The sequence below is a fragment of the Triturus cristatus genome, chromosome 11 (assembly GCF_964204655.1).
Source record: "Triturus cristatus chromosome 11, aTriCri1.1, whole genome shotgun sequence".
In the NCBI taxonomy this organism is placed as follows: Eukaryota; Metazoa; Chordata; class Amphibia; order Caudata; family Salamandridae; genus Triturus; species Triturus cristatus.
This window is the reverse complement of record NC_140594.1, coordinates 1,165,615,987-1,165,636,458: the sequence shown is the minus strand read 5'-3', so window position 1 is coordinate 1,165,636,458 and position 20,472 is coordinate 1,165,615,987. Positions and strand designations below refer to the sequence as shown.

The following is a 20,472-nucleotide window of genomic DNA, read 5'->3' as shown; positions in this document are numbered from 1 at the left end:
GCAAGGGTTTGCACCTTTGTTCAAGTAGGGGCCCTTTCTTCTAGTCAGTTTGGGGATATCCCTGCAAACAGTTCTGGCTGACCACGCCATCGCGGGCCAGATTCGGTGTCAAGAAGACCTGCAAAACAGTACCTTTTAAAAATGTAGGGCGTTGGCGACCTCTCGATGAGCCCCGAAGGGCAGGAGTTCGCAGGCATCAGTTCCGGAGGTCGGTGCAGGAGTAATCGGGCCCTTCAAGTCACACGCAATGTAGATCGAACTCCTCATGGTTGAAGTCGGGAGCATCGGCGATGGCAGGCGTCAGGGCTGCAGTCCAAAATGCAGTGGTGCGGCTTGCAGTGCCCTCAGGTCGTCACAGTGCTGGCAGATCACGGTGCAATCAGCGTCGTCATCATTGCTGAAGTGCTTTCGTCAACTGACGAACTGGAGTCGATGGCGCTGCGTCATTGGGCTAAGGCTGCGGTGCGTGATGAGTACGGTGCGTCATGTAACTTACGAGCGGTGCCCTCGAACCACGGTGCAAGCAGCAGTATCGATGTTGGTGTGGAGTGCCATTGTCGGGGAAACCAGGGCGACGGCGTGAAGTGAGGAGGTGCCTTCAGGACATGGAGTCGGCAGCAGCATCGTAGACGGCCTCAGTTTTCTTTTTCTTCTGTTGCAGCACAAAACAAAGTCCCCAGTGCTGATGGCAAAAGAACTTGAAGTCTTTGCTGTTCCTGAGACGTCTTGAACAGGGGGCAAGCTCTACCGCAAGCCCTTGAAAAAACTCAATAAAGAAGTTGCAGAAAGTTTAGTCCAGTCCTTTCACTGCCCAAGACAGAAGCAGTCATTGCATTCCATCACAGAAAAGCACTCAGCAAAGTGGTAGTTCCTCCTCAGTTCTTCTCCAGCTCTTCTTCTTAGCTGTCTTCTTACCCCAAAAGAGATCTACATTTCTGGTGTCTGGGCCCCAGTACTCATACACAAAATTCCTTTGTTCTGTCAGGCAGAGAAGCCCTGTGCCCAGCCAGAACTAGTTCTGTCTTCTCAGTGTAGCTGCCCAACAGGAGGCGGAGACAGCATTGTCTCTGGCAGACCAGGCCCATTCAGGTGTGAAAGGAATCCCCTCCCCCCACTCTAAATGCAGACCAGGCCCATTCAGGTGTGAAAGGAATCCCCTCCCCCCACTCTAAATGCAGACCAGGCCCAGTCAGGTGTGAAAGGAATCCCCTCCCCCCACTCTAAATGCAGACCAGGCCTACTCAATTGCTTTTAAAAACTCCTCCCACTACTCTGAATGCACCGGAGCGGGGAATAAAGAGCGGCCAGCAGGTAAGATGCAGAGAAGGAGTAAAGAGAACGCAAAAACACACATTAACACTAGGCCTGGGCAAAAATTTCGTTCCGTTCGCGGAAATTGCGATAATTTGACATTTTTGCGTTCCGCGGAGAGCGCGAAAATGTCAAAAATTCCGGTTTCCGCAGCTTGGCGATAATTTGTTTCTTGCTCGCGCTGTAAAATGATACATTCTCGCGCGCGCGCGATCGCCTTACCTGAATCCCTGCGTTCGCTGACAAGTTTTCTTGATCCGGTCGCGTTCTCCATGAGATGTTGTATTGTTTTTAGCCATTTGCGCTGTCTCGCGACAGTTCGCGCCCGCAGTGACGTCATGCGTCGCGCGATCACGTCTTTCTTCTCGCGATCATGCACCGCGAGAACAACTCAAAACAAGATGGCCGCGCCCGCAAGCAACCACATGGGTAAGTTGGCGACCCGCAACCATGCAGAAAATCTCGCGAACGTGCCGGAAAAAAACTTCCGCATCTTCGCGATATTTCTGCTTGTTTGCGATAATTTTAAACATTCTCGCGATAATTTGCGAAGGTTAATTCCGCAAATTCCGCCCACCCCTAATTAACACACCAAAAGATCAGCAAGTAGATAAAAAATTATTAAAAAACAATGCCCGTCTAGAAATTTTAATTTAAAATCCTCTTTAATGGTAAGCCTGATTTTAAGTCACTGAGAATGCCACTTTTAGAAAGTGTGCTTTTTTTTGTCCTAACGATTTGGTGCCTGCAGCCTGTTTCCTAGGTCACATGATTAGGGTGTATTTGGCAGTTGGCCTTTGTGCATTCCTGCCAGACATCCACACAATAGAGGGGTTGGGTGTTAGCAGGATAGGCCATGCAGGCGGGATGGCGGCAAGAAGCTGTGGACATACCTACTTGACTTTAAAGACTCTGCCTCAGCTCACACACAAAGAAATTCAAACTGGCCTATTGTGCGTCCAGACAGACCGCGACCAGGGCAGGGAGGCAGTGTAGTGATTTGATTTCCATCCTGGACCCACTTTGGTTCGTCACTTAGTTTCACATTTCAGATATTTTAGGCTGAAATCATTTTAGCAATGTTATATTTGACACGGTATGCTTGCATAATACTATTCTAAGAATAAGCTGTACATGCTGCTTGTTTTTGGGACGCCTTTCTCCTCATGTAATTATTATATACAAGGCTAATAACACAGAACAAGATATCCTACTGATTACATAATCCATTTGGCAACAGCTTTTAACACCTAGACAGATCAATACATCAGATCTATACCTGTGACACAGTCTTTATTATTATATAACTGTGTGCTGTCCCATTAAGGGCCAGGTAGAAGCATTCCAGTGGTGACCCTCCTAGAACAACCACTGTGTTCGTCATGCAGCCCTGAGCAAGCTAATCTTACATCTCGCAAAGAGGGATTGTCAATCCACAGCATGCTGATCGCCTGACTACGCTGTTCAGATATGGGGGCTCAGGCTGATCTCAGAGACCACGGAGAAGGTGCTCCCATTATGCTCTCAGAGTAGGGGTAGATATAGAAATAATACTGCCATGGTTAGAATGTTCATTCTTTTTACCATGTTTATAATGCTGATTACATTGTTTTGCTTAATTTTCCTAATACTCGTAGCTCATTCATTTTATGCAAGATTAAAATAGTTTCAATAAATGCATTGAAAACTTTTTTGTATCTTTCTTGTGGTCTACCCTGGGCATGCATAAGTAAACAACAAAAGGGTAAGTATCCACGATTCCCTAGGAGATCAGAGTGTCATGTTCGAGGTTGCCAACATCAATTGCCACCCTGGTTGGTTTAGGTGTTCAGGTGAGGCACTATGAGCTAGTCAGGAATTGGGACGACAGTTTCTGATGGTGAAGATAGTCCCTATATTCTGAAGTTCTGTTATCCTAATACGCAGAGCTACAATTTCTAGTGGGAACCGTATAACATGGCACCACCAACATTCTAAGGTCAGGTTCTTCTTTAACAGGTCTCCTGAGTAGTACTTGTGTGTGCCCAAGGCACACTATTCACCTTCATACAAAGACATCCGCAGCGTTAGACCTAAGTCCTCCTCAGAATATTAAATTGGTTTGGGATAACTATTGTTTTATTTTCATCAATGTTCTTTTGGGGCTGAATAAATATTGTATACACATTTCTCTGCCCGTATGCCAGCTACTTTATGGCATTGCCATAGCAGGATAAGCCCAGGTTTTCTGAATGAAACGTTTTACCACAAAGCACATTTTACTAACTTTGTGGCAATGCGTTAATGTCTTTTTCTCGCCTCAGTTAATGATTCAGAATTTCACAATGGCTTTGACATCACTTTGGTGATTGGTGACCACTTTTTGTGAGCAATTTGGATGGAGGTTTCTGGTTCTTATTTTTTACCTTTTTGAGATAAACCTAAGAGTGGATTTCCTTATCAAAGGCAATCAGAGTGCATTTTCCCTGTTATATGGATTGCTGTTGACAGCCTCACTCATATGTCCCTTTTAGTCATGATGCCGGTTAGTCTGCATAATCAAATTCACGGAAGAGAAATAATGGCTTGCTTCTGCTTGCATCTGCATGTATAGATGCATGTGTGTGTGCTCACACATGAATGCATTTGTTTCCACATGTGGATGTCTATCTCAGCTGATGAATGCAGATAAACGTGTGTGTGTGTGGGGGGGGGGTGTTCTGTGTGGGTGTAGGAATTTAGGTGGTGAGTCTGTTTGTGTGGATGGATACCAAACATACTACCCATCAGAGACACCACAAATGACATGGTCTTTGCATTGCCCTCTGCTATATAAGTCTTGGACAGTAGACTAGTTCTTTGTGGTGGCACTGAGCTGGTCATTGATTGATTAATATTGACATAGGGTAACTAGTTGTATATTTTCAAATGTATATACTGATGTATAATACAAAGGTTTAGGAAATTCCATGCACACAAAGGTGGAATTGGGCTGCCACAAATTGCATTTTTGAATATCAGGCAATGAGAATACATTTTAAATGTTTTTGGACAGAGTGTAGAATCGTACTTGTTAAGCACACCACTGTTTGGATCGCCACATCAATGATGAGGTACTGGAACCTTCCAAAGAGTCCAAAGTGCTGAAATAGTGGAAAAAAAACAGTACAGAAAAAAATACTTTATTATTGTGAAATTCAATGCACACATAGTTCGTTGCGCATCAAGAGAAGATATCATGTACAATTCAAGTCATCAATTCAGATTTTCTAGTTCAATATGTGTAAGTGATCAGCCCCCAAAATGACATTACTCTAATGATTCCTTCTAGAGATTAAACAATACAATGATGCACTTGAATGCTAAATCCCAAAAATATTGTTTTGTGTGCATTTGTGCACAGCTGTGTTGGGTGGCACAGTTTGAAAGCAGGACAAGACAGTGGAGGTAAATGAGAAGATATCAGCTGCAGGACCACATCAAAAACTGACCAGTGACTGATGGCGACTGCTGATCACATGCATTATTGTTCAATTTTAACACATGCACATGATGGATGAGCAGAAAAATACAAGCAAATGGATTCATAGGAGGGCACTGCCATGCTACAAACATGGAAGTAGCACTCTACAGGTGGGATCTCTGACTGTCTTAAATGCCGACCTTCACGCCCGGGCTTCGGAATTTGATAATTTGCTCCTGCAGGTAACAGCTCTCTTTTTGTGGTGGAATTTTTCAGGGTGGAGGTTGTTCTTGTTTAGGTCATGTTTATATATTTATGTAATAACATCTTTACTAAGTGAGAACACCAATGCTAACTGAGATCCAAATGTTTCTTGACTTCTTCCAATGCACACTCTGTTAGCTGCAGAAGAGCTACTAGGGCCAGGCACTCCAGATAGCACCACAGCAACAGGCCCAGGTTAAGACCAACAGGAAGCTGCTCCTGATCTCAAACAGCTGGGCTTCTCTTCCATTAAACTCTTGTGGTTTGGGGAACCGGAGGGATCCAGTCCACCTCTGATCTCAGTTGAGTGCCATTTTTCAAGCAATGCATCTATTACACCGTACATGATGCAACATTAAAAGAGGACTAATAGTGTTTAGATAAGTAGAAAGCAGCAAAGCACACTCGGACCACTCATTTGACAAATTGGAGCAAGCATGCTGCATCTTAGCTTTAGAAATAATCCACGTAAATGCGGTAAATCAAAGGAGTTTTGTTTCTGGGGTATAGCCAGGTGCACTAGTATTCTCATAGCACAAGAAGCTATATGCTGCATTAACAAAAGGTTGTTTGAATTGCACCTTCTTTGCTTTATAAGGATGTTTAGGAACCCACATCAACCATCATCTTGTTGGTCCTGTTGAGCTTGCCTTCCTTGATGTGATGGTAAACTGCTCTAGGATTCTATAGCTGCATCATGGAGATTAGACAATCTCCCAGGCTGTGCTCACAATACCAGCTCCGATGCATCCAATGCTTACCTTCTAAGGTTCTTCCTCAGGTCCTTGAGCTTCCAAAATGTCCAACTCTCCTTTTCTCCAGGCTCACCTGTCTCAAAAGCTTTCATTGTCAGGTCAGGCTTTCCTCTAGGTCCTATGTCCTCTGAGACTTAAATTTCAGGTTCCACGTAAGATCCTCTTGCCTCCAGGTTTCCTATTCTCATATGCACAAGGCTTCCATACTTGTGTTCCTACAGCCTTTAAGGCTACCATGCCCAGATGCTTCGCCAAGTCAAGTTGTCATCAAAGCCTCCATCCGTGTGCTTTCATTAGGTTCTCTAGTCTTCAAGGCTTCAGTTCCTAAGCTCTTTCATTGCCTCCAAGGGTACATAAGTCATTGGACTATCCCCTGCATATCTCTGTTTTCAATATTAATGGTTAAATATTACCTGGGGATATAGAGTGTATTTAATGAGTGCTACATTTGAACTTTCAGCTTTCAAAACGATCCTTCCTCCTTAGCTAAATGCAAACACCATTCTACTGGGTTGGTCCCATTTGAATCTTGGCAGGTTACACTGTGTTAAGTACCAAGAGAAAATTCTGTTTGTTATGAATACTGTGAATCTTAAGGAGTAAAGGTTTTAGAAAATGAACATGGTATTAACTAAGCCATATGGTCGTCTCCTGATTTGTGGCCTTTCCTAGATTATCAAATGTATTTCATCGTCCCACATTGAGCTGTTTTACAGCTCTCGTTGTCTAGTATAGTAACAGCTGATTTAAATCTGTACAAGAATGGGTGAATATTAAGCAACTAAGACAAGTGTGGCATCCTAGGTTATAGAAAGATCGTGACATGGGGTTCTTTAACATTGGAGCTTGTCAACCAAGTTCTGGACTGACAGAATAACGGAAGACTTGGTCGGGAGCAGTTGCTTTTGAGTGCTTCTGTAGATGGGGTCTTTGACATCCTAAACTTTAATACACATCCCTAAAGCTTCATTTGGATCCGTTTATCCTTTCTACATTGGCGACCAGCTACCCACCTGTGTCCACCACTTCGGATACTTACTGAGGACCGCGGATCAAAACAAAATTCTTCTTCAATTTCCAAAAGGAGTAGAGAGAGGAAAAGCTTATTCTACAGAGACCCCAACACAGCGACTCTGACAAAGCAAGCACTTTATTTTATTTTCTTTCTTCTACTGTGCTGTCAGTGTTATGGTTACTCACACGCTCTCACGTTTGTGAAGAACCTTCACTCATGAAGGATGGTTTAATTCTTGTGTCTTGAGCACGATCCTTCACGCGCTGACCTCATTAGCCTGCATGGACTTCATGTGATGACTTCCTTCATCTCCGTATTCTGTGAGTCATTGGAACGCAGCATAATGCACGCTGCGTAGTATACGCTCAGTGGCCATCTTGAATCAGGGATTTCTCTCTGCAACACGGTGACAACCACACTTTTAATCTTCGCATGTCACTCGGTATACAATTTTGCGGCCATTAAAGATCAGGCGCTTTAGCCTGCAACTTGGTGACACGCATATAATTCTCCTTTACATGCCACATTCAAATATATTTGACAACGGGGTGACACGCACACCTTCTTCATTGTTTGTGTGTCACATTAAAATAACTTCTACAACGCGGTGACACGCACACCTTTCTTTGTTGGGTGCCACATTTAAATAATTGCTTTGACAGTGACACACTTAACAAGATTGCATGCATCTTTTGGGAAAACAAGTGTGTCACGGTGACATGCACACCTTATTCTAAGTTAACCTTCACCTTAATTCGTCTCTAGCCTCCTCAATCCTATTTTCTGTATTTTAAAGAAAGTGTGTGATGTTTAATTATATTTGCCATGAAGAATGTTCCTACACCATTATTTTTTTAACTCGCCAGGTGATTCACCATTGAAAATGCTCAAAATGGAAAAAAGTTTTGGTCATTATGCAAAAGTGTGTGGTGCCACTCTAAGTGTGGAGAGAAAAACATTGTTATTATTGCATTGTCTTGGTTCTGAGGGACAAGAAGTATACGAACATTTCCCCGAATTGTCGGAGGATGATGTAGCATATCTAAATAAGTATGAGATAGCTATAAAGAAACTTGATCTTCACTATCGCACAAAAATCGAACACTGTTCTTGAGAGGTATCACTTTGGTAAAAGGATGCAACGCCAAAGTGAGACTGTTGAACAATTAATTACTGTGCTATGTAAATTAGCATCTACATGTCGCTTTGGAGCATCTATTGATGAACGTCTTAGGGATCAATTCATGTTAGGGTGCAATCTTAAAAAGGCAAAGGAGACACTTTTGGAGAAAAATAATCCGTCCCTACACAAGGTATTATCTCTAGCGAAAACCTTAGAACATTTTAAGGAGTGTGTAGAAGTCATGTAGAAAGATACCTTAACAACAAATAAAGATGGGGATACAAGTGTTAAAGTGGTAGTGGAAAAGGATAAGGACAATAAACCAAGTCAAAGTTACTCAAAGTATGATGTGAATAGCAAATCGTCTAACAAACCTTTTGTTGGGAAATGCTTTTGATGTGGTGATGCTGGTCATTTGGCCAACAATAAGTTGTGTCTTGGCTGGAAGGCCATGTGTAAGAATTGTGGGAAAAAAAGGACATGTCTCAAAATGTTTCAGGTCTACTACGAAGAAGGTTAGGGAAATAGACTGCGATGATGACTCAGTAGAAGACGTAATTATTCTTGAGAACTGTGTAGAGAAACTTGATGGACTACTAGAAACGGTGTTAGTGAATCATCAAAATGTTCTAATGTTATTTGACTCAGGGGCAAAAATTACTTTGATACCACTTGCATTTTATGAAGAAAAACCCACGTCTGGAGTGAAACACTTAAAGCCAGATATATAACCAAAGGGTTACGGTGGTGAGCCAATACAATTTGCAGGTTATTTTTTGGGGTTCAATAGAATTTGAAGATAGGATCATTTCAGGGAAAATATATGTTTCTGACAAAGGAGACTCACTGATAAGTTGTGTCAGAAATGCTGTGCTTGAATCTCTTCACAGAGGCAGAATGGCGCTAGAATTCCCTTGCCCACCCTCCAGAACACACTGCGTAATGCAGCTGTTCCAGACAGGGGGAAGGGGAAATGGGATTGAGAAGAGACACTCGTGCTAGCCTGGACTCCTTCTTCAGTGTGGTGAAGATGACTTGAGAATACCTAATGCACAAAAGGAGACAGCATTCCAAACTCAGTACCTTAGCATTTGTTATCTTTTTCCTTCTAAACTCAACTTAATACTTTATTCTTCCTACCAGGTGCCGCAGGAGTTTCTGCCTCACTTCTATTTCAGTAGGATGACTACTGATTGACGTCAAATTAAATAGACCTAATACATAGGGAGATACAATCATAGGTAAGACAATCCTTATTCTTACTTTTCACTCTCTCACTCTATCATTTATTCTACCTCTTTCTTCCCTTACCTCTTGTACTGGTCTTTACTTTTAATTACACTATTCTTATTGATTGGTGCACGAGTTCAAATGGAAAGTTTTTCTCAGTCTTGACTACTCCTCCTCCTGAGTAGGGAATTGGTAGACCATTGAGTTCTCCCAGCTTGCTTGAAAAGGATGACGCGCAAAAGGGAACAGGGAAAGGAATAAATGGAAAGGAAAGAATTAAGTTAAGCGCAAGGGAGGAAAAGGTTTAGTGCGAGCTGGCTCAAAAAGTACTTATCCAGACAAGAAACTGAATATTATATCTGCAGAAACACAGTCTTTTTCTGTTATTGCTTACTTGCTTGTTGATACTTCAACGTCGTTTCTTTCCGCTCCCGGTCTCCTTCTCTCGACGGTAAGCCTACCGGAGTAAAGGAGACCCTGCATTACCTCAGTCCGTCTCAGGATACCAGCGCCTTCCAAAATTCTGTGTGCGACATACCGCACTTCAGCTGGTGAAGAGAAGTTCTGATATTACTTTCCTGCACTGAGGAGAGTGACGAATGCGCGCGTTACAACGCTGAGAAGCGTGAAGAGAATGCGCGTTTCAGCGCTGAGAAGAGTGACTCAAGTGCGAGTTTCCGCACTAGGAAGAGTTGCAGATATTCCTCCTCGCACTATACTTAAATCCTTATTCCGCCAAAAGGAGACAGGAGAACTCGCTCCACAAGCTGCCTCTCACGCCTTCAATCGCTTGTAGAGATATTCTCCCAAAACACTGGAACTCAGACTCGGGCTATGAAAGAGCGACTTCACCTGACCGCTAGTGAATTGAAGTGCGCAATAGAATGCGCCTCCTCAGAACACAAAGCCTCACTTCCTGCGAGACTTTGGAATCAATCTGACAGCTGGAAAATGAAGCGGCCATCTTGGAAAAGGTTTCTATACACAATTGACTGTGGACCAACAATTGCAGAGAGAGGGTTTAACAATTACTCTGCACCCTCTTGCACCTTTAGCTTTAAGAGTTATGACATTCAGAGTGTTCCTGACAGTACCCCCTCTCAAAGACCGATTTATCGGTCTTGGTTTCAGAGGACGTTGAGCATGAAATCGTTTTATCAGTCTTGGGGCATGTACATTCTCATATAATCAAAGGAGAATGGATCACTTGTTGCTGGCACCAGGGTTCAGGTGGTTGTATCTGATATAGGTAAAAACCCTCAATCACGTAAAGTAATGTATGGGCGGTATACCTTGGTTCTCCGCCTTTAAATGCATGAAAGCATCATCATTGGGTTTATTCCATGCATCCTCCAACCTGGAGGGAACCACTGAATCTTCCAGTAGTGATCAGGGAAAAAAATGATAAAATAAAAAAGTAAAAGAGTGAGGAGTGCTCAAGTGAAGTGGTTAGTTATAATAAAATATTCCTCATGCTGCCTAAAAAAATGTTTTTATTCTGATAGGTGCTGAGGAAAAGTTAAAAACATCAAGTAGCAGACTGGACGTATTATGGATCCTCTGCGATGTTAAACGTAGTGAACGGTCGACATGTTTCAGCTCTTGAGGTGCCCAGAGGGGGGTCAGGGAGCTTTCTTCAGGACCTTGAGTGAGTAGCGTGATTTGAAAATTTTCCAAAATCATATAGAAGTTCCAATATTGATTCAGAGGGACTTCGTCAGGGGTAGTACCTATATGCAAAAGAAAAGGGGCGGGGGGGGAACAGTGAGTATGGGCGTCCTTGGTAAATTCAAGGATGGAGGGGCCAAGGAAGCTGCAAAGGTAATGAAGATGAACAATACAAAAGCAACTATAATTGGCAAATCTTTATATACATTTGGTATACATTTTAATCTGCAAGTGGAGATTAGAACCATCGCTCTTTCTAGGTGAGACTTCAAAACGCAATGACTTGGGAAGCAGGCGGTTAGTAGGTGGATGTTAAACATATTGCAACATGAGCATTTACTCATAGAGTCAGAGTTAGTCCAAAGCCTGATGTTTTGATTAAAAAGGGGGGCGGTACATACTGGTCGTGAAAGCGACAGTAATAAATAATGGTTAAGTGCTGGTCCGCAACGAGCCCCTTAGTGTGCAACCGTGTTTGTCTATGGCTGCGACAATGATTGTTGATCTGTACAAGCATAATGGGTAATGAATACAATTATGGCTAAAAAAGGCGCTAATCACGAAATTAAGCGAGCTTCATAAGGAATCTTTTTTGACACAAAATCGCTCCGTGGTCTGGTGCGTATAGGGTGAAAGCTATGCGCTGTGTTCAACAACTGAAGAATAATACCTGGGATGTTCCACAGTACGAGCTCCGTACGTAGATACAGGCAGCGTTAATACTGTGCAAATAGAGAAAAGAGCGAGCATTACAGGGGAAAATTACAGAGTAACGTTACGTGTCTTCATGGTTGTGCTGGTGTTGAGGGCTCCGTACCGCGGTTGTCAGGTACGACTTGTGCTGACTCTGGTTTCCTGTGTAGACGTGGAAGCCAGGGGTGTGTTTAAGTAGCGAGATGAAAGGAAGTAGAAAGGGGACTGGTGCGGGCCGTGTCAGTGCCAAAAACTTTATTCAGTCGTACAAATCGGAACAAATCATATCAATGGCTAACGTGATGTTAAAACAACGGTAATTGTTGTGCAGGGCTACAGTTGTTCTATCGTTATTGTTAAATAGTGCAGCTGGGCGGGCGTGTCCGGAATGGGGATCTCGGAGTTTCTCATTAATGGGAGGGATGTACTGGCACATCTAAATACGGTAGAGAAGACACAGCGTACCGCTGTTGAGTTAGTATGTATATACCCTTTCTCTGTTTATAATGTCACACTTAGCCATGGAATATCGTCATTCAAACCCATACTGTTGGTTTTAAGGCGGTGGACCCATCGTTGTTCTTTCTGGAAGAGTAGTTTCTCTGCATTGGGTGTTTTGGATACAAGTGTTTCCAGGATTATCCATCTCAGTTCATTGACAGTGTGTGGATGTTCAATATAGCGGGCACTTAATTTGGTAGTTCCTCGACCGCATTTGACATTGCTTCGGTGCTCGCATATTCTTTGTTTGATCTTGCGGCAAGTCATTCCAATATACCTGAGAGCACACGGGCAGGTGATCATGTAAATGACATGTGTCGTGTTGCAGTTGGTATGTTGTCTCATCGTCCAGGTCAATTTTGGTGATAAGATTACAGTTTTGGTAGCTTTTGTCAGGGAGCAGACAGAGCAATTGCCGCATGGAAAGTGGCCTGTAACTGGGGGTAGGGTCCACAAGGTACTTTGAGTTAAATTCGGTGTGACATCTGGTGGACGAGTGTTTACCAGGATGTCTTTATAGTTCCTGGTTCGTCTGTTGGCAAACATGGGTTTTGGCCACGTGAGGCTGCCAGAGGTAAGGATACGCCAATTTTTGTTAATGATATTTTTGACTGAGTTTGTTACAGTACTGTAGGTGGTGACACAAGTCAATTTCTCAGTGGTTGTGGTTTTCGGTGTTAACTCCAGGAGGCTTTCTCTTGGCTGATTTCTAGCCCTCTTCTGGCATTTTTTAATTATTTTTTCAGGGTAGTTTCTTTTACTGAGTTTGGTCGAAAGATCTTGTGCTTGCAATTTGTACTCACTGAGTTCACTGCAGTTCCTTTTAAGGCGGAGGAATTGGCTGTAAGACAAGTTCTCTCGCAGTGGACGCGGGTGGAAACTATTGAAAGAGAGCAAGCTGTTTTTAGCTGTTGGTTTATAAAAGGTCTTTGTCTTGATGATGTCATTTTCAACATAAATGGTGAGATCTAGGAAGTCCAAGTGTTCCTTATCTGCGTCATAGGTGAACTTGAGGCAGGGGTCTTGAGTATTCATCCAATCGTGAAATTCTTGTAAGTTGGTTTTGGTACCATCCCAGAGCATAATGACATCATCTACATACCTTTTCCAGAATAGGATTTTTGGAAGGAAGGGGTTGGTGTCATTTAATATGAAGGTACTCTCAAAATTGCTCACGTAGAGGCCTGCCACGCTTGGAGCAAAGGTACTTCCCATGGAAGTACCGTGGCATTGTTGGTAGAGAGTACCTTCATATTCGAAAAAGTTTTCAGTCAAGGCCAGTCTGCAGCATTCTAAGACAAAGTGTCTAGGTGTATGGTATAGCCATTCTTGTTGGAAGAGTAGATCTTCGAGAGTATCCAGGGTGGCTTGTTGTGGTAGGCTCGTATAAAGACTTTCTATATCGAGTCCTACGAGCAGCATCGTTTCACTGGAGAAAATCTTGTCTTTTAGGAAATTGAGGAGATGACGTGTGTCTTTGAGATACGTGGGTGTTCGTTGGACCATAGGTTTTAGGAATTGGTCCGCAAATTGGGAGAGGGGTTCAAGAATTGAGCCAATCCCAGAGACTATGGGACATCCAGGTGGGGGTTTTCTTGCTTTGTGTACTTTCGGAAGAGAGTAGAAGTATGGCGTTCGTGGGAGGGTGGTACGTAGAAAAGAAGCTTCATTCTTTGAGATCCAACTATTAGTCTCGGCTTCTTCAACCATAAGGTTGATAGTTCGTTGTAATCTGGGTGTGGGATCTTCCGTTATTATTTTGTAAAATTTGTTATCAGATAGTAACTCTAGACATTGTGTGTGGTAGGCTTCTTTATTGAGAATGACAATGCCTCCGCCTTTATCGGTGGGTTTGATGATAATATTCGGATGTGTTCTTAGTTCTTCTAGAGCTTTCTTCTCTTTGTTTGTGGTGTTCATAAACGTTTTTTTTGCTGTCTCGCCAAGTTGATTGATTTCCTTCATGACTGCTTGTTCAAACGCTTGAATCTCTACTGGAACTTGATGGTGCGCTGGGCAGAAAGTAGACTTGGGTCTCAGAGAGGTGTCTCCTCTGTTGGTATTGTCTTCTTTATCCAACCATTATTTATTACTGTCGCTTTCACGACCAGTATGTACCGCCCCCCTTTTTAACCAACACATCAGGCTTTGGACTAACTCTGACTCTATGAGTAAATGCTCATGTTGCAATATGTTTAACATCCACCTACTAACCGCCTGCTTCCCAAGTCATTGCGTTTTGAAGTCTCACCTAGAAAGAGCGATGGTTCTAATCTCCACTTGCAGATTAAAATGTATACCAAATGTATATAAAGATTTGCCAATTATAGTTGCTTTTGTATTGTTCATCTTCATTACCTTTGCAGCTTCCTTGGCCCCTCCATCCTTGAATTTACCAAGGACGCCCATACTCACTGTTCCCCCCCGCCCCTTTTCTTTTGCATATAGGTACTACCACTGACGAAGTCCCTCTGAATCAATATTGGAACTTCTATATGATTTTGGAAACTTTTCAAATCACGCTACTCACTCAAGGTCCTGAAGAAAGCTCCCTGACCCCCCTCTGGGCACCTCAAGAGCTGAAACATGTCGACCGTTCACTACGTTTAACATCGCAGAGGATCCATAATACGTCCAGTCTGCTACTTGATGTTTTTAACTTTTCCTCAGCACCTATCAGAATAAAAACATTTTTTTAGGCAGCATGAGGAATATTTTATTATAACTAACCACTTCACTTGAGCACTCCTCACTCTTTTACTTTTTTATTTTATCATTTTTTTCCCTGATCACTACTGGAAGATTCAGTGGTTCCCTCCAGGTTGGAGGATGCATGGAATAAACCCAATGATGATGCTATCACGTATTTAAAGGCGGAGAACCAAGATATACCGCCCATACATTACTTTACGTGATTGAGGGTTTTTACCTATATTAGATACAACCACCTGAACCCTGGTGCCAGCAACAAGTGATCCATTCTCCTTTGATTATATATGACTAGCTGGAAGCCGTTTGGATCACAGCCTCTTCTTTTTCCCTCTTTTTGATTATATCATAGCATGTACATTCTCAACAGGTTCCCAAGATCTCTCTTCTGGTCCATAACCTTTTCAATCTATCAAGTAGAACAATTTCCCCTTACTTCTCTTCGAATCTAACACCCCCTTTACTTCATACTCTAGATGTTGTTCTATCCTTAAACGGGGCGGGGGTCTATCTAATCGGAGATTAGAAGCAGTCTTATTCAAAAGAGATACATGGAACACAGGATGAATTCCTAACTGTGTAGGTAATTTGAGTTTGACAGTAACTGGGCCCAAAACTTGCTCAATGGAAAATGGACCTATAAAACAAGGCTAAATTTTCGATTTCCCTTCAACCTAAGATTTCGAGATGAAAGCCATACAGAATCTCCCACCTGAAACTGTGGTGTTTCCCTCCTGTGGTTATCTGCCTGTCGTTTGTAGCCCTTCTTAGCCTTTAACAGATTTGACTCTGCAGATTTATGAGCAGAATTCAAGTCTGACAGCAGATTGCTAGTGGCTGGGACCCCAAAATCTCCCTGATTACATAATGGATTTGGATACCTCCCATAGTTCAGAAAGAAAGGGGAATAACCAGTGGAAACACTCTTGGTGTTATTTTGTGCAAATTCTGCCATCCAAAGTAATTCGGACCAATCAGCACCCTGATCCAGAAGAAAGAGACGTAAGTACTGTTCTAACTCTTGATTTACTCCTTCAGTCTGGCCATCGGTCTCAGGGTGATAACTGGTGGAATGCCTGACCTCTACTCCTAACCCTTTAACAAAAGCCTTCCAAAAGTGTGACACAAATTGGGGGCCCCGGTCGGAAATCACAATTTTTGGAACACCATGGATCTTGACTATGTTTTCTCTTACTAAGCGGGCTAACTCTGAGGCTGAGGGAATCCTAAGAAATTCAGTCTTGAAACTTTCCAAATTATACAAAAAGGGATCGTCTCTAGAAACCAATGGCATGGCCCAATTGACTGCGTCCCTCCCAGATAGGACAGTATAAAGGCCTCTCGTGATTGAGCGTCTGGGAATAGATTAGCACGACACATGAAGTGTAAAGAACATTGGGCAAGAAAGAGTTGGGCTTTCTGTGGGTCTCCACAATATCTTTCGGGGGGGCTAGATAAATTATAGGGGAGACGGAGTGAATAACTTGAGCTACAGTGCCAGGGTCTTGATTGGGCAAAGAACTACTTGGGAAATTTTGAGCAGTGGGTGCTCCTGTGGATAACTCACAAACTTTTTGGGATAGTTGAATAGTTTCCTGTCTAGAAGCTATTATGTCTTGTCTTAAACTCTTATTCTCTTCACTTAGTGCCCCTAACTCTCACTGAATTCCCTCCAACATTTCACCTAACGCTTTTAAACTAAAACCCTCCGCCATTCTACCCGGGTGAAGAACCTTTTGTGGGCACTTCAATCTGTCAGAAACACTGTGCTTGAATCTCTTCACAGAGGCAGAATGGCACTAGAATTCCCTTGCCCACCCTCCAGAACACACTGCGTAACGCAGCTGCTCCAGACGGGGGGAAGGGGAAATGGGATTGAGAAGAGACACTCGTGCTAGCCTGGACTCCTTCTTCAGTGTGGTGAAGATGACTTGAGAATACCTAATGCACAAAAGGAGACAGCATTCCAAACTCAGTACCTTAGCATTTGTTATATTTTTCCTTCTAAACTCAACTTAATACTTTATTCTTCTTACCAGGTGGCGCAGGAGTTTCTGCCTCGCTAGGATGACTACTGATTGACTTCAAATTAAATAGACCTAATACATAGGGAGATACAATCATAGGTAAGACAATCCTTATTCTTACTTTTCACTCTCTCACTCTATCATTTATTCTACCTCTTTCTTCCCTTACCTCTTGTACTGGTCTTTACTTTTGATTAGACTATTCTTATTGATTGGTGCCAGAGTTCAAATGGAAAATTTCTCTCAGTCTTGACTACTCCTCCTCCTGAGTAGGGAATTGGTAAACCATTGAGTTCTCCCAGCTTGCTTGAAAAGGATGACGCGCAAAAGGGAACAGGGAAAGGAATAACTGGTAAGGAAAGAATTAGGTTAAGCGCAAGGGAGGAAAAGGTTTAGTGTGAGCTGGCTCAAAATGTACTTATTCAAACAAGAAACTGAATATTATATCTGCAGAAACACAGTCTTTTTCTGTTATTGCTTACTTGCTTGTTGATACTTCAAAGTCGTTTCTTTCCGCTCTCGGTCTCCTTCTCTCAACGGTAAGCCTACCGGAGTAAAGAGACCCTGCATAACCTGAGTCCGTCTCAGGATACCAGCGTCTTCCGAAATTCTGTGTGCGAGATACCGCACTTCAGCTGGTGAAGAGAAGTTCTGATGTTACTTTCCTGCACTGTGGAGAGTGACGAATGCGCGCGTTACCGCACTGAGAAGCGTGAAGAGAATGCGCGTTTCAGCGCTGAGAAGAGTGACTCAAGTGCGAGTTTCCGTACTAGGAAGAGTGGTGGATATTCCTCCTCGCACTATACTTAAATCCTTATTTCGCCAAAAGGAGACGGGAGAACTCACTCTACAAGCTGCCTCTCACGCCTTCAATGGCTTGTAGAGATATTCTCCCAAAACTCTGGAACTCAGACTCGGGCTATGAAAGAGCGACTTCACATGACCGCTAGTGAATTGAAGTGCGCAATAGAACGCACCTCCTCACAAAACAAAGCCTCACTTCCCGCGAGACTTTGGAATCAATTTGACAGCTGGAAAATGAAGCGGCCATCTTGGAAAAGGTTTCTATACACAATTGACTGTGGACCAACAATTGCATAGAGAGGGTTTAACAATTACTCGGCGCCCTCTTGCATCTTTAGTTTTAAGAGTTATGACATTCAGAGTGTTCCTGACAAGTTGGGTGCACTAGCGTGATCTTTTTGTTTTTCTTGAACCTAATGCTAAACCCATGGTTTGCTTGAGAGATAAACCTACTGTTAACTCTGTTCACGTTGATTTTGATAACCTACTGGAAGAGTATTCAGAAGTTTTAAAACATGAATTGTTTTTTTTTAAAGAATCATGTTCACAAGCTCAGGTTGAATGAGAATGCTTGCCCGAAACCTGCCAAAAAGTCAGAAATGTTAGACAAACTAGTTGCGAATGGAATAATTGAAGAGGTAGAAGCTTCACAATGGGTTTCACCAGTTGTAATGGCCCGTAAGGCCAATGGTGAAGCGTGCCTCTGTGTAGACTTGAGAAAATTAAACAAAGCTGTTGTGGTTGATCACTACCCTTTACCCAACATTAGTGAAGGGCTTAGCATGTTAAATGGGACAAAATATTTTTCATCCCTAGATCTTAATTTGGCTTATCCCCAAATTAAACTTCATGATAAGTCCCATGAATCGAGTACTTTCACCACACCCTTTGGTACTTTTAAGTTTTAAAGAATGCCATTTGCTCTCATATCAGCCACATCAGTTTTTCAATGGGCTATGGAGAAGATATTGAAGGGTGTGGTGAGAGTGAAGATCTACCAGGATGATATTCTGGTTTCAGGTTCAACTGCTTTAGAGCATAATACAATGTTTTGTTAAGTTTTAGACAAGTTGTTAAATTGTGGTCTGATTCTCCAACGAGGAAAATGCAATGCAATATTTTGGACATCTATTTACAAGCTCTGGGATCCAGCTTAAAAAATTGTCAGTTGACACAAAAAGAATCTGCCAAGAGCGGGAATGAGTTAGTAAAATTTTTGAGAATGACTGAGTTCTCTAATAAGTTAATTCCCAAATTTGTAGAAAGAACGTTAGCATTAAGATCCTTGTTGAAGAAAAACACAGAATTTGTCTAGTCCAACTTTGTGAAGCAGAATTCATTGATATCAAATCAGGCTTGCAGAATGCATCAAACCTCTGGAGTTTTGATGTTGATGATGATGTGATTGTGATGACAGATGCTAGCTTAAAAGGTTTGCGGGGAGTTTTGTTGCAAAGATCTGGCGGTGAGTATAGGACGCTTGCTTTTATCTTACGAGGTCTGAGAGGTGAAGATTAATTGTTCAGTTATTGAAAAAGAGGCCTTAGCTGTCTTTGGGGCTGTAAGAAAGCTTAGAAAGTTTTTTGTGGGGCGTAAATTTGAATTAAAGACAGACCATAAGCCGCTTAGGGAGGTCTTTACAAAAAAAGGTGTGGATCAGATTTCCAATCGCAGACGCAAATGGGTGATTTCTCTTCAAGAGTATGATTTTGTAATAAACTATGTCCCAGGTGCTAGTAACCTGCAGGCAGACTGTCTAGCAAGACTCTATGTTGAGTTTGAGTGTGACGATTCGTCTTTGGAAGAGAGTTTTGCCGCTGAAGACTTTCATGCAGCCTTAAATGTTTGTTTTGTAACTGAAGGCATCATACAGGAAACCGAATGGAAAAGTTTGCTGGAAAAGGATGTTTGCTTGCAGCGTGTAGTAAAAATGATGTGGAGGGCTGGATGGTCAAGAATAAGTGTTGAGAAGATTTACATGGAATCTAGGAAGTTCGCAATGAGCTTTCTGTTGTTGATGGCTTGCTCATAAGAGGAAGCAAACTTGTTCCTCCTGTGGACTTGAGACTTGTGTTGGTTAAAAAGGCTCATGCCAGTCAGATGTGTATTTCAAAAACCAAGGAAAGGGTCAGGGAGAATTTCTGGTGGCCATCAATGGATTTGATAATTGAGAGGGAAGTTAGAGAATGTTTGGACTGTGCAAAGAGTGATAAGGTGTTAAAGTGTAGAACACAGCTGATGGTTGTTCATAGAAAGAGCCGCTGGTCCATGGGTTGACATTGCTATGGACATTCTCGGTCCAATCAAAGTCAGTTCTCATGACAGATATGTAATGGTTTGCATAGACATGTTTTCTCGGTGGCCAGAGATCAAAGTTGTGAGCTCCATTGAGTCTAGTGATGTGATTAAATTCTTAGAAGAGCTATTTGAGAGAGAAGGGTTTCCCTCCAGTGTTCTCACTGACAATGGGGTTCAGTTTACCTCGGGTGTGGTGGAGGAGTGTCTTAGAGAGAGAGGGGTGAAGCATATAAAAGCTTCACTTTATCACTCTGAATCAAATGGTGTGGTGGAGCATTTTATTAAGGTGTTGAAAGAAAGTTTGCAGTTATCTCTTGTGTGTGAGTCCAGCTGGGTTGAAGGTTTGAGGAAGAAGGTGAGAGAATACAGGTTGACTCCTCATTCCATGACAGGTGTGTCACCTTTCTGTTTGTTTAAAGGAAGGTTACCCTGTTGTGAGATCAGTCCTGGTTGCCTCACTGAGAAGAGAGTGAAGGCTGATGATCAGGTTGGTGTACCTTTAGGTTGGGAAGCCAAAGAAGAAGGAAATACATTGAAGTCCAAGGTATTGTATGACATGAGGAAAGCGGTTAAGGAAACAAGAATTCAAGTAGGAGATTGGGTGAAGATAAAATCTCCAAGAAAGGGTGGAA

At 42.6% G+C, this 20,472-nt stretch overlaps 1 protein-coding gene across 1 annotated transcript in view; it reads right to left on the bottom strand.

Moving 5' to 3' along the window:
- LOC146788644 (putative cation-transporting ATPase 13A4) overlaps positions 1 to 20,472 on the bottom strand; it is a 468,281-nt gene that overhangs the window by 56,622 nt on the left and 391,187 nt on the right. The window contains exon 25 of the mRNA XM_085635854.1: positions 4,361 to 4,433. Coding sequence (XP_085491980.1) covers positions 4,361 to 4,433 — 73 coding nt within the window. The remainder of the gene's footprint in view (positions 1 to 4,360; positions 4,434 to 20,472) is intronic.